Source organism: Calonectris borealis, chromosome 8, assembly GCF_964195595.1.
Source record: "Calonectris borealis chromosome 8, bCalBor7.hap1.2, whole genome shotgun sequence".
NCBI classification, from domain to species: domain Eukaryota; kingdom Metazoa; phylum Chordata; class Aves; order Procellariiformes; family Procellariidae; genus Calonectris; species Calonectris borealis.
The window spans coordinates 2,493,706-2,507,455 of record NC_134319.1 but is presented as its reverse complement, the minus strand read 5'-3'; the positions used below and the strand labels follow the sequence as shown (position 1 = coordinate 2,507,455).

The window sequence follows — 13,750 nt, the reverse complement described above, 5'->3', positions numbered from 1 at the left end:
ATAAGCATTTGCATTATCTAGCAAAGGAACATTACCAATTAGGTCACTTTCTCATTGGATTAATTTTCAGGAATTTTGACTCTAACAGATGCCTAAACAGCCTTTTGTTCTTACTCTAAATATTTTTACTTCTATTACAGCTTTATGAAGTTTCAAATGCACCAAGATCAGCTGTGATAAAAGTTCAGAAACTTTGTGTTGAGTATGTTGTTCAGGTCCGGTGCAGAGAACTGGATGGATCAGGTTACTGGAGCAACTGGAGCAGATCAGCCTATACGCTTGTAAAAGATATCAAAGGTACATGTGCTTTCGGACTGCACTCTGATGGGCTGTCCAGGTTCAGACTGAGGCGTGACCCTGTTCTTTCAAAACTGTGTTATCTTGCAGCTCCATTACAAGGCCCTGAATTTTGGAGAATTATTATTGAAGATCCGGCAAGGAGGCAGAAGAATGTTACGCTCCTGTGGAAGGTGAGAACAATTACATTTTGGTCTTTCACTTTGATCCAAAAACCATTGGTAGAATTGCCGAAAAGGGAATATGATAAGCACATACTGCCCTGGGAGGCAAACTTGGGCAGTCGCTGTTTACGGGGCTTCATATGCAAGGCACTTGGGATATGACTTCTTCTGTGTTACTGCCTCTTGCTTGGCTAATAGTGGAGGCAAGCAGAGGTTGCTGGTGAATATTGATTGTAATACTGTGATACAAGGTGCGATGGTTCCGCCTTCTTTGCTCAGTCAGCCTGTCTTGTACTTTACTCCCTTCTGTTGCTGTTACTCCCCTCTCCCCCTCTTCTGATTTTATTCTCCATAATCTTTCCTGCAGCTAGCTGGCACACGTCGACCTGATTTTGTACCCTAATAGTTACCAAGTTTATAGTAATGTAGTAGGACAGAAACTTTGTAGTCTGTGTGGTTGCTCGGGATGGCTGAGAGGTAGGTGAGGCTCAGCACAGACGTACGCGGCATCAGGCGTGTTTCCAGGCTTAGGAAGCTGACAGGCCAGCCTTCTGAAGTGAGCTGATTGTTCTACACTGGACCCATCCCAGGTGGCCGTCAAATTTTCTTGCGCAGGTCCAGTTTGCATGCACCACAGCCATGTTGAACTGCACGTGGGGCTGCATCGCAGCCATGTGGAACATCCTATTATTCCTGAAGCCTTGTAGTCCTCGCTACTTTAGGAGAGCCCTCAGCCCTCTAGGCAGGCTGCAGGCTTCCTTGCCTTTGCGCAGAGACCAGACCTGCTGTCCGAATTGTACTAATGCAGCTGAAGTGTCAATGCTGTATGACATTGACATGTTCATGTCAGCCTTAGTGTTAGTTATAAAAATGCTATGAAACAGAGACTTAAAATGCAGTTTGTTCAAATACTCAGAAAAAAGAATAACATGGAATCAAAGACTGTAAGTTATAATGAGAGTTGCAGTCTTCAGCTGCCAAGTTCTGCTGACCAGGATCTCTGAGCAGAATGTGCCACTGACTCCTAGACAGCTGCCTGTATAAACACCACTGCAACTGCATGTAAACTGGGCAAAGCTACGTTAAAAGGTTAATGCAGGACAGAGAAAAGAAATACATCAGTGACTGTCCACTCCTGTTTGTCCATGTTTAGTATGCAAAGAGTCATCTGTTCTGTTTTTTCAGTCCTGAAAAATACTAAGATAAAACAGTATCTATACTGTTACTATAGGAGTTACTATATGAGTTACTATAGGAGTCTGAAAGTTTGTATTTCCTTGTCCCCCCTGCCCTCCCGTCACTGGAAAGACAGCAAGTAAGTGTGTCAGCTCTCAGAGAGACAGAAGAAATTAAGTCTTTAAACGGACTACAGTGCCTTTGCTAAAAGGACAGTAGCCAGTCTATAGAATATCTTTATTGGGTCATGTTTTCTTAAAATTGGACCAGTGCCTTCTGCCCAAATAACATTTGCTTTTGAAATCAAAGACTGGGAAATTAATTAATGCCAATGTTTGCTGCAGCCACTGATGAAGAATCACTCATTGTGCAGTGTGAGCCGATACGTTATAAAGCATCAGACATCAGGAAACACCACGTGGTCAGAATATGTTGATAATGGCACTACCTGTTCATTTCCATGGACTGAACACACACATACCATTACAGTTTTAGCCATGAATTCAATTGGAGTTTCTTCAATTAATTTTAATTTAACTCTGTCACAGCAAATGAGCACAGGTAAGAACACCAATTAGTAACCATTTTGAGATGTGGAAAATGATAGGAATCCTTGTGATGCTTTTGGACAAAGCTTTCTTTGTAATAAAATTCCCTTTCTTAGAATAAAAAATGTTTCAGCTGTATATGGGAAACAGATTCTGTATGTCACCAACAAAGCTATTTGAAAAATGAAAAATTTTCCATCGCATGAAAATCTTAATGATCTTTGGGTTGGGAAAAGAGTTGTCTTTAACTGGGCTGTCTTCCCTGCACTAACAGAATATAAAGTAATTAATCGAAGAAAAATAAAATCTTACTGTAGAACTGATCTTTCATCTACTTTGTCTTGGGAACACTCAACATTCCTGCTAGGGAATGTTTTGGTGTGTCCAAAATGAAATACGGTCTTGTTTCTCTGGCTGCTCACCTGACGGGCTGCCAGAGTACATAGTTTTCAGAGGTTTGGCTTTACTTCCTAAGCAGCCTCTTCATTGATTCGGCTGCACTCTGCTTTATTAATAAAATAAAGGCGGCTGCTTTTGAATATTTCAATTGTGTAACATTCATATGCAAATATATTTTGTGGAAACATTACTGCTGTCTATTCTTGGAACTTTACTGCTGTAATGCAATTTTTAAAGCATTTTTATGGGTAAAATTCTTTCTGATATTGTGTGTAAGCGTATTCTGGAAACCTTGTGGTTGGTAGCAGATGTAATGGGAAGCGTTTGTCTGACGGGATTGTTATCTTGATGTATTACTTAGATTCAATAGGATTTAGCTTCAAGGGTCTCAATGCGTGCTTTACTAGATAGATGTTGACAATTCAGTTATTGATAATTTTTTGGTTAAGGAGTGATAATTAAGGAGGTGCACATGAGAATCAGGATATTTGTTTGATGTCTGGTAAGAAACTTCATCTATTTAGTGTTCGGGACTGGTTGGTGTAAACCAAGCTTTGCTGGCTTAAATGTGTTTGCTTACGGGAACTAAAGGTCAGGTGTTATTATAAAGAAGACAATTAAACAAGTAAATGATAAAGTGCTGAAACCGTAGCAGTCATTTGTGTGCATGTATTTTATAGTATACATCTCTCCTGCTAACCCAGCTCTCATCCCACCTCTCTCTGAGCTCATGTAATTCACGGCTGTTTTCTCCTTGTTCTGTCAGTGAATGCTGTGCAGTCACTTAGCGCTTACCCAGTGAACAGCACTTGTGTGATTTTGATTTGGACGCTTTCACCTCAAATATACGTGATAACATCTTTTATTATTGAATGGAAGAACCTTAACAAAGAAGAGGAGATGAAATGGGTGCGAGTTTCTCCTAATATTAGTAAATATTATATTTATGGTGAGTGTGCACTTGAAAATATAATACATTATGTTAATTGTTATGGAACAGAAAAATGTAGCATTACTGAGCTCTCGGATTCCTTTCACCCCCCTCTCTGTTTCTGATGGCTTTTATGGTAAGGACCAGTAGAGCAATTTTGGATTATCATTAGAGGACTGACTGTAGAGGATTGACTGTTGCATTAATAATCAGGTTAACAAAGAGTGAAGCTCAGGAGTGTGTCCATTTTTTGGCAACACAATAAAATTAGTTCTGGAATATTGAGTACACAAGCTAATTGTCTAAGTTAATATGTGCATTCCATTTGCATTTTGGCTTTAATCTTATAATTTTTTACAATAGCTCCATAAAGGTGTTAATTCCATGACAGAATAATGCTAGATTATCCAGTGTAGATTAATCTTCTGATATTAAAGTATGTATCTATAAAAGATGGCTTTCATTATTGCCCTCTCTGGGCTGATCTGAACTCTGATACGTGACCAGAGCCTCTGTGGAGGTAATTGTTTAAAAGCAGGATAATAGTTTTGATTCAAAAGGCTGATTTCCTCTTTCCAGATCACTTTATTCTGATCGAGAAGTACCAGTTCAGCCTGTACCCTGTGTTTGCTGGAGGAGTTGGCAAATCCAGAACAACGGATCAGTTTACCAAAGGTGACTTACAGGATCCATGTTGTTTATGAAATAGGAGCTTGTAAAAGTAAACTTTAAATGCAGGAAAAGTCTGTATCTTATCAGAAAAAAATGTCAGTAATAAAGTAATTGTAATATAACTATAAACAGTGATCTAGATTTAAGCTGCTTTAATTTGAAAACTCTCTGTGGGATTGGTTGAGTGAGGGACCCGAATTTCCGTGCATCTAACTTAATAGCTGAGATCCCAGGACCCTGTGTTTCTTCATTCTCTAGTTGTGGCCTATTCTCTTATTTCATATGCTCTGATTTCATTTCTTAATAGCAAGGGAGCAGTGGGCACCTCCCACAGGAATGGAGGACTCATCTCAGTATTTAAAATAATTTCTTCCTTTTTGTCTACTTGTTCTCAGGGTAAAGGTTTGTTGATGTGCACTGAAACTGTTTATCGAGGTTTTTTGTGTTTAAGCTGTTGCTTCTACTGTTTGTTATTTCCCTATTGCAAACTCTTTGTTCACAGACAAATTATTTTACTGCATTATTAGCTGAATTCCTTTTATTTCCAGGTGGATATGAAAATGAGAATAATGCCAGCCTCTATGTGGTTCTGCCAATAGTTATTTCAACCTCGGTTCTGTTGCTTGGAGCATTGCTGGTTTCACACCAAAGGTAAGTTGTTCATTGTCATGTAAAAGTCCCAGGCGGCCTTTAGCAGAAGGTGTTGCAGCTTAGATGATGCCTGTCTGCTGAACTGGTGGGCAGGGTCTTTCTGAGGAAAGCTAGGAATTATTTTTATCATATATTTGATGTGCTGTACTGAAAGGCAGAGGACTCTGTGGAATACAGCACCAAGAATTAAAGTGTCTTGAGTGCACAGGCTTGTTACCTTGTGAACATCAGACCATTGCCCTTCCGGGTCTGGGTCCTTGCAGTAAGGTGATGACGAGTGCTGTTCATTTCACTGGGAAGTATCACTTCAGCCTGTACCGCGCACCCTGTGCTTCTGCAGAGTGATTTGTGGGCAAGTTAACGAGCGTCATGTGCTTTGAATTTGTAAAGCAAATATATTTCCATATTTAATTGTCATCACAAACTAAGGTCTGAAACAAAAGCCAATTGAAAAGATTCCCTCTGAGTTTTGTGGAAGGTGGGCTGGGGTCATACACAGCAAACACTGCCTGTACCTTTTATATTTTGCAAAACTGCCACCTGGTATGTCACTTCTTTATTTCTTGATTTTTTTCTATTAAATTTTGGCCATCTATAACATCCAAAATGATTGTTTCATTGTCATAGTGTTTTGGATAAATAAAATTGCAGAGATTCCTTTTCTGACATAGCAAAGGTGAATGACAGCAGTATGGAAGATATGAGAACAGTACCAAATCCAGAATTTACCTCATATTTCAGAATGAAGAAACTGTTTTGGGAAGATGTTCCAAACCCCAAGAATTGCTCCTGGGCGCAAGGAGTTAATTTTCAGAAGGTGTGTATTTCCCTGGTGATCCTTCTTCCCCCACCCGATGGGTCTGACTGCTGTTTGCTCAGTACTGAACTCTACCTATTGGTTAGACGAGACCCTACCTGAACTACTGAACGAAGCAACTCGGAGCCTCTGAAGTTAGCAATACAGCGGTTCTCTTGGCTATAGGAACCTAGTATCTGGAAATGGGCCAGGACCAGCGACCAACACCTCTTTTGAATGGAGGGGGTGTTTAAATTTCAGGGCAATTAGTAAATCAGATGTAGAGTCCCATAGGTGTAATGCTTATGCCCCTCAGTGAGTACCGCAGGTGTGTATCAAAGGCCAAATTCTTTGCTGGGGTAAACTGCTGCTCCGTTTGGCATGTGAATCGGGAGCTGTGACAAGTAAGAGCCTTTACACGGAGTTAGCCAGTTCGCACCAGCAGACAAAAGTTTCTTGTGGTCCCAGAGTTTGAGAGTGTGTAATTATTGAGACAAGAATCTAAATTCAGGCCTGTTATTTCTAAAAGAAAGAGCACCTAATGGCAGAAGACTTTTCAGGTATTTAATTTGCGTTCCCAGTGAAGGTTTCTTTTCTCATCTTTTATTTTATTTCATTTCATTTAAACAGAGAATGGACATTCTTTGAAGTCTAATCATGGTCACTGCCTGCTGAACCATTGGGCCAGCTCCCAGGCTTCCTATACAGAATTGTTAGAAGATTTTTCTATTTATATTCAGAAGACAGGAAGCACAGTTACAATACAATGCTGATTTGTTTAAATATAACGAATCCTGGAAGTAGTCTGTCAAAAATCTAAAATGCCCTTGCAAAAATGAGGAGCAAGTGCCATATTACAGACCGAGACACGGTTTGTCACTTGCACAGGCAGAAGCACTGACTTTAGATTTGGCGTTTTTAACTTTTGCTTACTGCCCTGCCTACTGACTAAGGCTGTGCCTGGCAAAGGGCTGAATGCTTTCAAGCCCTGGCTTTCAAAAGGAGTTGAAAGAGCCCAGCCCTTCCCAGGATGCAGCCGTGGAAGCAGAGACATCAGACTGGTTTGGGATTTATCCAGCTTGAGTGCAAGATCTGCCCAGTTATTGACTTCACTTGAAAGTGTTTTTTGTTCTAATTGAGAGCTAGCTTGGGAGTTTCCGCTGACTCCAGGCACATCAAAGTGTTCAAATCTCTTATTTGCACAAGTACTTGGTTGTCCCATTATGGTCTTTTGAACCTTTTACGTGCATTTGGGTGCAGCAGCAACTCAGAGAATGCAGAAATTGGGTGTGTGTTGTGCCTTACTGGTTTTTTTGTTTGCTTGCTTGCTTGCTTGCTTTTTCCTGAAAATACCAATGTGTGTGTTATTTATATCGCTTCTTCATTTGTTATCATTTAAACATGCAGCCACATCAATGCAGATGCCTGAGTAACCTCTAACATTAGATCTGTGTTTGAAAAAACAAGCCAGAAATCCTCAAGGAAAATCTGATTTCGGTGGTGTTAGGGCAGTTCCTGCTTATTTTTTTACTTATGATTTTTTTGTGGCTTTTTAATGTGCTAAAGTACTTACTTCTCTGATGCACCATGCTGTGTGTTTTAATGTGAAATGAAGCTCCTGGAAATCCTTCTGTTAGGGGGAGATGTAGTCGTGATGGGACGGAGCGAGGAGTGGGTGTTCTCCAGCAGTCACTTTGGCTGGCGTTAGCAGAGCCTGTGCCCCCTGCTTGCTCTAGAAAGCTAAGGGTGTTTTTACTTGCGCAGTTTGTTAAATCCCAGACCAGTCTGACACGTCTGCTTCCATGGCTGCGTCCTGGGAAGGGCTGGGCTCTTTGAATAGTTGTTAATCGCAGGGAGTGTAAGTTGCACCGGTGCACCTGTATTTGTCTATTTAATCTTTTCATCTATAGCAAAAGGAGCTCGTGACAATCCTCACTGTCGCCGATTGCGAAGGTGCATGAAGTTTGCATGTTGGAAATGATTCTCCTCACCGACTGGTAGAGCTGAAAGAGGTGTATTAAAGTTGATGAAGTTTTAACTAGGAAAGGGGGGTAAAGCTGACACCCTGGTGATACTGCTCCGTATTCATATGCCTTATTCCATAATTAATGGCAAAGAAATGATGCATGCAAATAGGAAAGAAATTGAAGTTTGACATGATCTTTGACAGCTTGTTATGCAGTAGAAAGCATGCCTCTTCCGTACGTTGTACTAATCTTACTGGAAAATGTTGCTTAATGTTAATTGCACTGAAGGCACCGTGCCTGTCCTCAGATTAGCGTGATCATCTCTCACTCACCTCAGGAGTGTCCAAGGCCAGAACACATTCTTTGAAATCATGTGTTTAGGGCCAAATCCTGCTTTTGTATGTGTGCATGGAATTTCCAGTAGAAAAAGCAGCGTACAGTACTTGTATGGTATTTTCCCTTAGTTGTGATAAGCACTGATTACATAAATAGCCTATATACCACTACTGGAAAGTTCTGATGTCTTTCTGAAGGCATCTGATGTAGAACTCCTGTCTTGTCCCGATACAAATCAATATTAAATCCTTGAGTCAACATCTGATCATTACTTTGTATATTCAATATAGCACATTTGGTATTTGGTACTCCAGAACTGCATTTATAGAGTATTATTTTATCCTGATGGTATTGCTCACAGCAGCCAGAGGTTAAAATCATGATCTAAAACAGGCAAGTCTTGCATCTAGACTCTCTCTTGCAAGCCTTTACATGTATGCATAATATCAAAAGCATAAAAGTTTCTCTTATTTGCTCAATAAAATAGTAAATAAAAATAAAAAAGCTTTAGGACCTAATGTTGGAGAAATTACTTAAACACAACTACAAATATTTTACAGGGAAATTGATATCGACCTTGCAAAGACTCATGCATATCTAAACTACCCTACTATGTCCATGGGCTGATTTGCAATGTGTGAGGTTAAATGAAAGTCAAAATCATGGCAGAATTAGGCCAATAGCATATTTTGATATATCTGTGTTTAGCAATTAGAGTGCAAGGTAATTTTGACTTGAACCTGTCTCAGGCGTGGAAACTGGCTTTCAGCTCAGAGGTAGTCTGTTGCTTAGGAGACAAGTAGAACTTAAAACCTAGACTGAACAGGAGAGCAAAATACAACATTGCTTGAAATTCCTTGTTTGTTTGGATCTCGTTTCATCTGGTCAGCGGAGTTGGGGAACTGGTGACCTGAGACTATGACTTTTCTCCTCGGTTTTATGGAACTACTTTGCCTGTTGTTTAACACAGTTTGTGCCCAAATTATACCATACATGCATATACTGTGGAAATACTATTCACCCTTCTTACTCTGTAATTGCTGATATGCCATAGTTTTACATTTTCTCAGGATGTTGGATTATGCATTGTATGTGATTAAATATCTGACATGTTTTAATAAGTGATGTGTCTGAGTGGACAGATGGTGGCCTTTGCCAAACAGCATTCCTGTCTTTGAATGTGATGTATTTAATCTTTGCAGGCAGTAATATCTGTATGTTTTCTGTGGTACCCACACGCATTTATAAGAGCAGATACTGGGGGCTGGGGTGAGGGAGCAAGCAGATTTTGGAAGGAATATAAACCATCTCTGTTCAGGATAAACCAGCTGCTGGTTGTAGGAGGGCAGGTGTATCAGGAGGAAACGTGGTTTTTTGGTGGTTCAAAAGCTTCCCGATAATATACGTCTCCAGTTTGAAAATGCCCCTGTGGGCAATATACACTGAATGGCCTGTTAGTCTGCCTTGGCCCGGCAGTGCCTGTGTTCCCGTCAGTTCGTAGCAAACCTGTGAGAGGGAAGGTAGCTTTCATCGGGCAATATAAGTTACGATTATTATGGCTTGATGTATACCGTATACTAGCAGCCTAGAGCTCATTTCAATAGCTGGTTAATTTTATATGTGGTTATTGACATTATTTTGAAGACTAGGAGAGATCCCAGCGTGCAGGTTGGTTTCAGTGTGGGAAGGTGATGGACTTGCGTGGGGCAAGTGCCAAAGCAGTTAGACCCCTGCCCGCCAGCTTTGCCACCTGAGGGCACAGGCGTTACTGATAGCTAGTCTAGACTAAAGTAGTAGCCTAAGATACGCAAGATAGTATACTGTTTTCCATAATTGCATGCTAGTCTAAGTATTTTGACATGTTCCTAGTTGTTTTGGCAGCTTTCCTGCTGTAAAATGTGGTTTGCTAATATACACAAAATCTGTTTTTATCTATTTGTTTTGCCTTGAATTCATTAGGAAATACGCGTTTTTCAAGTGAATTTTCCTTTGTAGCGAGGAGTTCCAGTTTTGCTGTCAGTTCATGCTGTTGTGTATTTTACATGCATCTATATTAGGCAGTAGTAAAGCATACGTTTCTCCAAAATAAATGTGTGGTTCTCTTCATGCAGTTCAAATGTACAGCTGCTCTTCAGATGGGAATGTTCTAAAAATACTACGGAAAGGCTGAATTTGACCCTAAATAATATAATCCTAGCAGGGAAAGTTACTTTAGTTGACATGTAAATGATTAAGACTATTGTTTACTCAATATAAATAAAAAGCCAAGGACATCTAAGGGTATAAGACCTTTGTCTTGCAAAGCACTTGCGTGTGTTTTTAACGATAGGTGCATGTTTATTAATGTTGAAATGAACGGGACCATTCAGCTGCTTCTCTTTCAGCTTAAATGATACGCTGCCTTGGCTGGAGTACTGAGCACCTCACAGAACGCTTGCTTTGCAGCACTTGACACACAAACAGGTTCTCGCTTTTTTGTCTTGTCCCTCAATTTTCGCCTGCACACAGACATAAAGAAAAGAGGAAATGTGTTTTAGAGGATTTTCAACTATATACTCTTACTAAAACTGTGGGGTTTTTGTCTGTGAGTCTTAAAATCAGTAGCTTCATACTGAAATAAAGCTATTAAATAATAGATGAGCATTAAAATATATCTTTTCTTCTAGCCTGAAACTTTTGAGCATCTTTTTATCAAGCACTCCGAAGCAATGTCATTTGAGCCTCTTCTTCTGGAACCAGAAATAGTACTGGAAGACATCAGAGTTACTAAAGCATTGAAAAAAGAAGACACACAAGATTTCTTAGTAATTGATTCAATGTTTACAAAAATTCAAGACTCTGAACATGACTCTGCTTGCTCTAGCAGCCATTTCAATAGTAGCAGCTTCTCTGAGAGCTCCCACGATGACCAAATCAGTGGAGAAATTACAAGGCAGTCCGATATTAAATATGCTACTCTTATCGGTAACTCCAGATCGAGTGGGCTGTACGAACAGAAAGTGAATCTAGGAAGTTGTTTTGATAGATGCTTCTTAGCTGAAGACTCCTCAGTTACAGGCGCCTTCTCAAGTAGCTCTTGGGAGGTGGGGAATGGGGCGTTCCTCATCTTACCCGATCCGCCTGGCAGGCAGCCCAGCAAGACTCTTTCCCTTTCCCTTATTTCTTCAGAGGGATTTTCAGAGCCTTCAGATCAGGATGACGCTTTCACAGATGGAGACAGTCCTGAGCGGAGACTGTATTACCTAGGGATAACATCTTTGGAAAAAAGAGAAAATGACATTTTTTTAACAGGAAGTTCCGGGGTGATGTGTCAGTTCCATGCAACCAATCTACTCAAAGATGTGGGGTTTCTTCAGCATAGCCCTCCTAATTTAAATGCATTTATCCAAAGTAACCTTAGGTATAAAGCCATCGTGCCATACATGCCGCAGTTTCAGATGACTGCTGCCCAGGTGCAAGAGACCACAGAGAAAAACTCTTAAGTCATCACACCATAATTTGGTACTCTTAACGGGTTTTTTTTAAGTGTTGCTACGTTCCCCTGTTTTTCCCTCTCCTGTCTTCTTTCAGGAGCTCTCCTGTTTTGAAGCTGGGTAACTGGTTCTATATTTGAGTGCCAGGATTTTAGTAGGAAAAAATTCCGTTTCTTGACCTGATTTTCAAATGTGGGGCCTTCCGTTAGAGATTTGATTGTGTTCAAGTAGCCTCTGGTGCCAAACTGTCCGTGGTAGATGCCCGTTAGGGGTATGTCTGCGCACCCCCGTGAAGAACTGCTCTGGAAATCGGACTCGGCGCCGCCGGCGTTCAGGTGAGAGGCTGGGCTGTGATCCAGATGCAGTCGGTGCTGCCGCTCAGCCCCCCGGCTCTGCGCTGGGCTGGGGTCTGTCCCCAGGGCAGAGCCTTCGACAGACCTGCAGGCCCTCTGTAGCCGCCGCTGGCTGCCACCAGCCTGCGTAGCCACCACACGCTCGTCTGCAGGCGGAGCGCAGCAGCACCCTCCCGGTGTCGTCGGTGATGACAAGGGACTCTTCCTCCGGCTGGGGAGAGGTAGAGGAGTCGGGGCTTTTGCAGGCCTTGATGTGGAGATTCCCAAACGCTCCTCAAGGGCTGGGGAGGATTCGAGCAACGTACACCGAAGGAACACAGCTCCTTTTTCATGCATTTACTAAGTGGCCCTTTACAGTCCCGATGTGGACTGCACCCAGTTCTGCAGCAGCGGGCTTCTTGCAATTTACTGTTGTCAAACAGGACCGTGTTTTCCTCAGGGGTGAGCACAGTGTGGCTGCTGGCGGTACGGACCACGCGCACACCTCTCTCTCTCGAGGAGTAAAGTATCTCTTCAAACGTGCAGCAAACTGTGTTGAAAGAGCTTGTTCTTGGTTTAGGGGACCCCAAGAAAGGAGTGACCTAATATGTAGATTGAAATACTTACATGTGTGGTGTTTTGGGGGGGGAAAGCTCGAATGTGTCATTTCGCTGGGAATGATTTGGGACACCGAGTGCTGCAGACTGAGTCGACCCGGATGCGGTGCAGCCGCGGGACGCTCAGACTGCCAGGTTATGATGCATCGGTATCCGCTTGGACTGGTGGTAAATGGATGCACTGTTCAAATACCAAATATATTTGTTAGGCTTTTTTTTCCTCCACAATCCTGACGTATTTATTGCTTACCTGACATCTGTGTTAAATCGAGCCTGTGAATACGCAGATGGTCCACATGAAAAAGCAGTCAGAACGCCGTATTTCAGTTGTGGAAAGGGAAGCCCTGACAGCAAACTTGTGGCTGCTGTTATGCAGTCTCTTTTAAAGTAAATTGAAAATATTCATCAGTAGCATCAAAGAGCTGTAAAAGAAACTGTGAGGTCAGAGACGTGCTGTACAGCGCATCAGGGTATAAAACATGCCCTGAAGAAGTAACGGTTCCAGTAGCTAAAGACGTGCGGTACTGCAAGAAGAGGAAGAGAATAAAAATCGTTGTGGCTACATTAATTGTGGGGTGTTATCTGGGTAAAATGATATACTTGGAAGTAAAATGTCCACATTTTTGTTGTTGAACATGAGATTCTAGTACAAATGGTACTGCCGTAAAACTGACACCTCTTCCAAACCCCTTCCCGAAGAGCCCACGGTAGAAAAGGCAGTAACTTGATCCGAGGATCCCGTATTTTTGATCTTCGGAGAGCGAGCCTGTCCGTATGGACTCGGAGGAGTCGGTTTGCCTTCACAAGCCCTGCTCCGCTCAGCTGAAAAGCTTCAGATGGGAGGAAAATTAGATCTTGCATCTCGGCGGTATTTTCTGGGGTAAGCAGGTAAATTTGCAAAAACCACACTTATTTGCAAGCCAAATATATTTTTTCTACTTCATAGTTAGTAAATATTTTTGTATTCATGCCTTTTCAAAGAACTATTTTGAGGAGCTAAGAAAGATGAATATATTGTGTATTCCAAAGCTAAATTTCTGTAAAACTTTATATAGGCAATTAAAAATAAAAGGGCAAAACCCAGCAACAATAGTAAAATGTAGGAGAGGGGTGGAAACACTTTGATATATTAGCGGTAAGAAATCCTATGGAGCAAAAGGGACCAAAGCGAGTATTTATCTGCACTTTGAATTTAAGACAAATTTACCAAAAAACCCACCACTTTTTCTCAAACAAGCTGCTAACCTGGCTCTTGCTGGGTGTCTCTGTTTCTGGATGTTGCATATGACACAAATCTAACGTACTTGTTTAAAAAACATCATGCATGGCGGGGGGAATTAAAACATGGTTTGTGTTAGCCGCCAAAACTCCGTGTCACTGGAGATGTGACA

General features: G+C 41.5%; 1 protein-coding gene across 1 annotated transcript in view; it reads left to right on the top strand.

Moving 5' to 3' along the window:
- Positions 1 to 13,271, top strand: part of LEPR (leptin receptor) — a 71,520-nt gene extending 58,249 nt beyond the window's left edge. The window contains exons 12-19 of the mRNA XM_075155574.1: positions 141 to 297; positions 388 to 470; positions 1,982 to 2,198; positions 3,351 to 3,533; positions 4,095 to 4,190; positions 4,736 to 4,838; positions 5,580 to 5,655; positions 10,604 to 13,271. Coding sequence (XP_075011675.1) covers positions 141 to 297; positions 388 to 470; positions 1,982 to 2,198; positions 3,351 to 3,533; positions 4,095 to 4,190; positions 4,736 to 4,838; positions 5,580 to 5,655; positions 10,604 to 11,419 — 1,731 coding nt within the window. The 3' untranslated portion in view covers positions 11,420 to 13,271. The remainder of the gene's footprint in view (positions 1 to 140; positions 298 to 387; positions 471 to 1,981; positions 2,199 to 3,350; positions 3,534 to 4,094; positions 4,191 to 4,735; positions 4,839 to 5,579; positions 5,656 to 10,603) is intronic.
- The last annotated feature ends 479 nt before the right edge of the window (positions 13,272 to 13,750 follow it).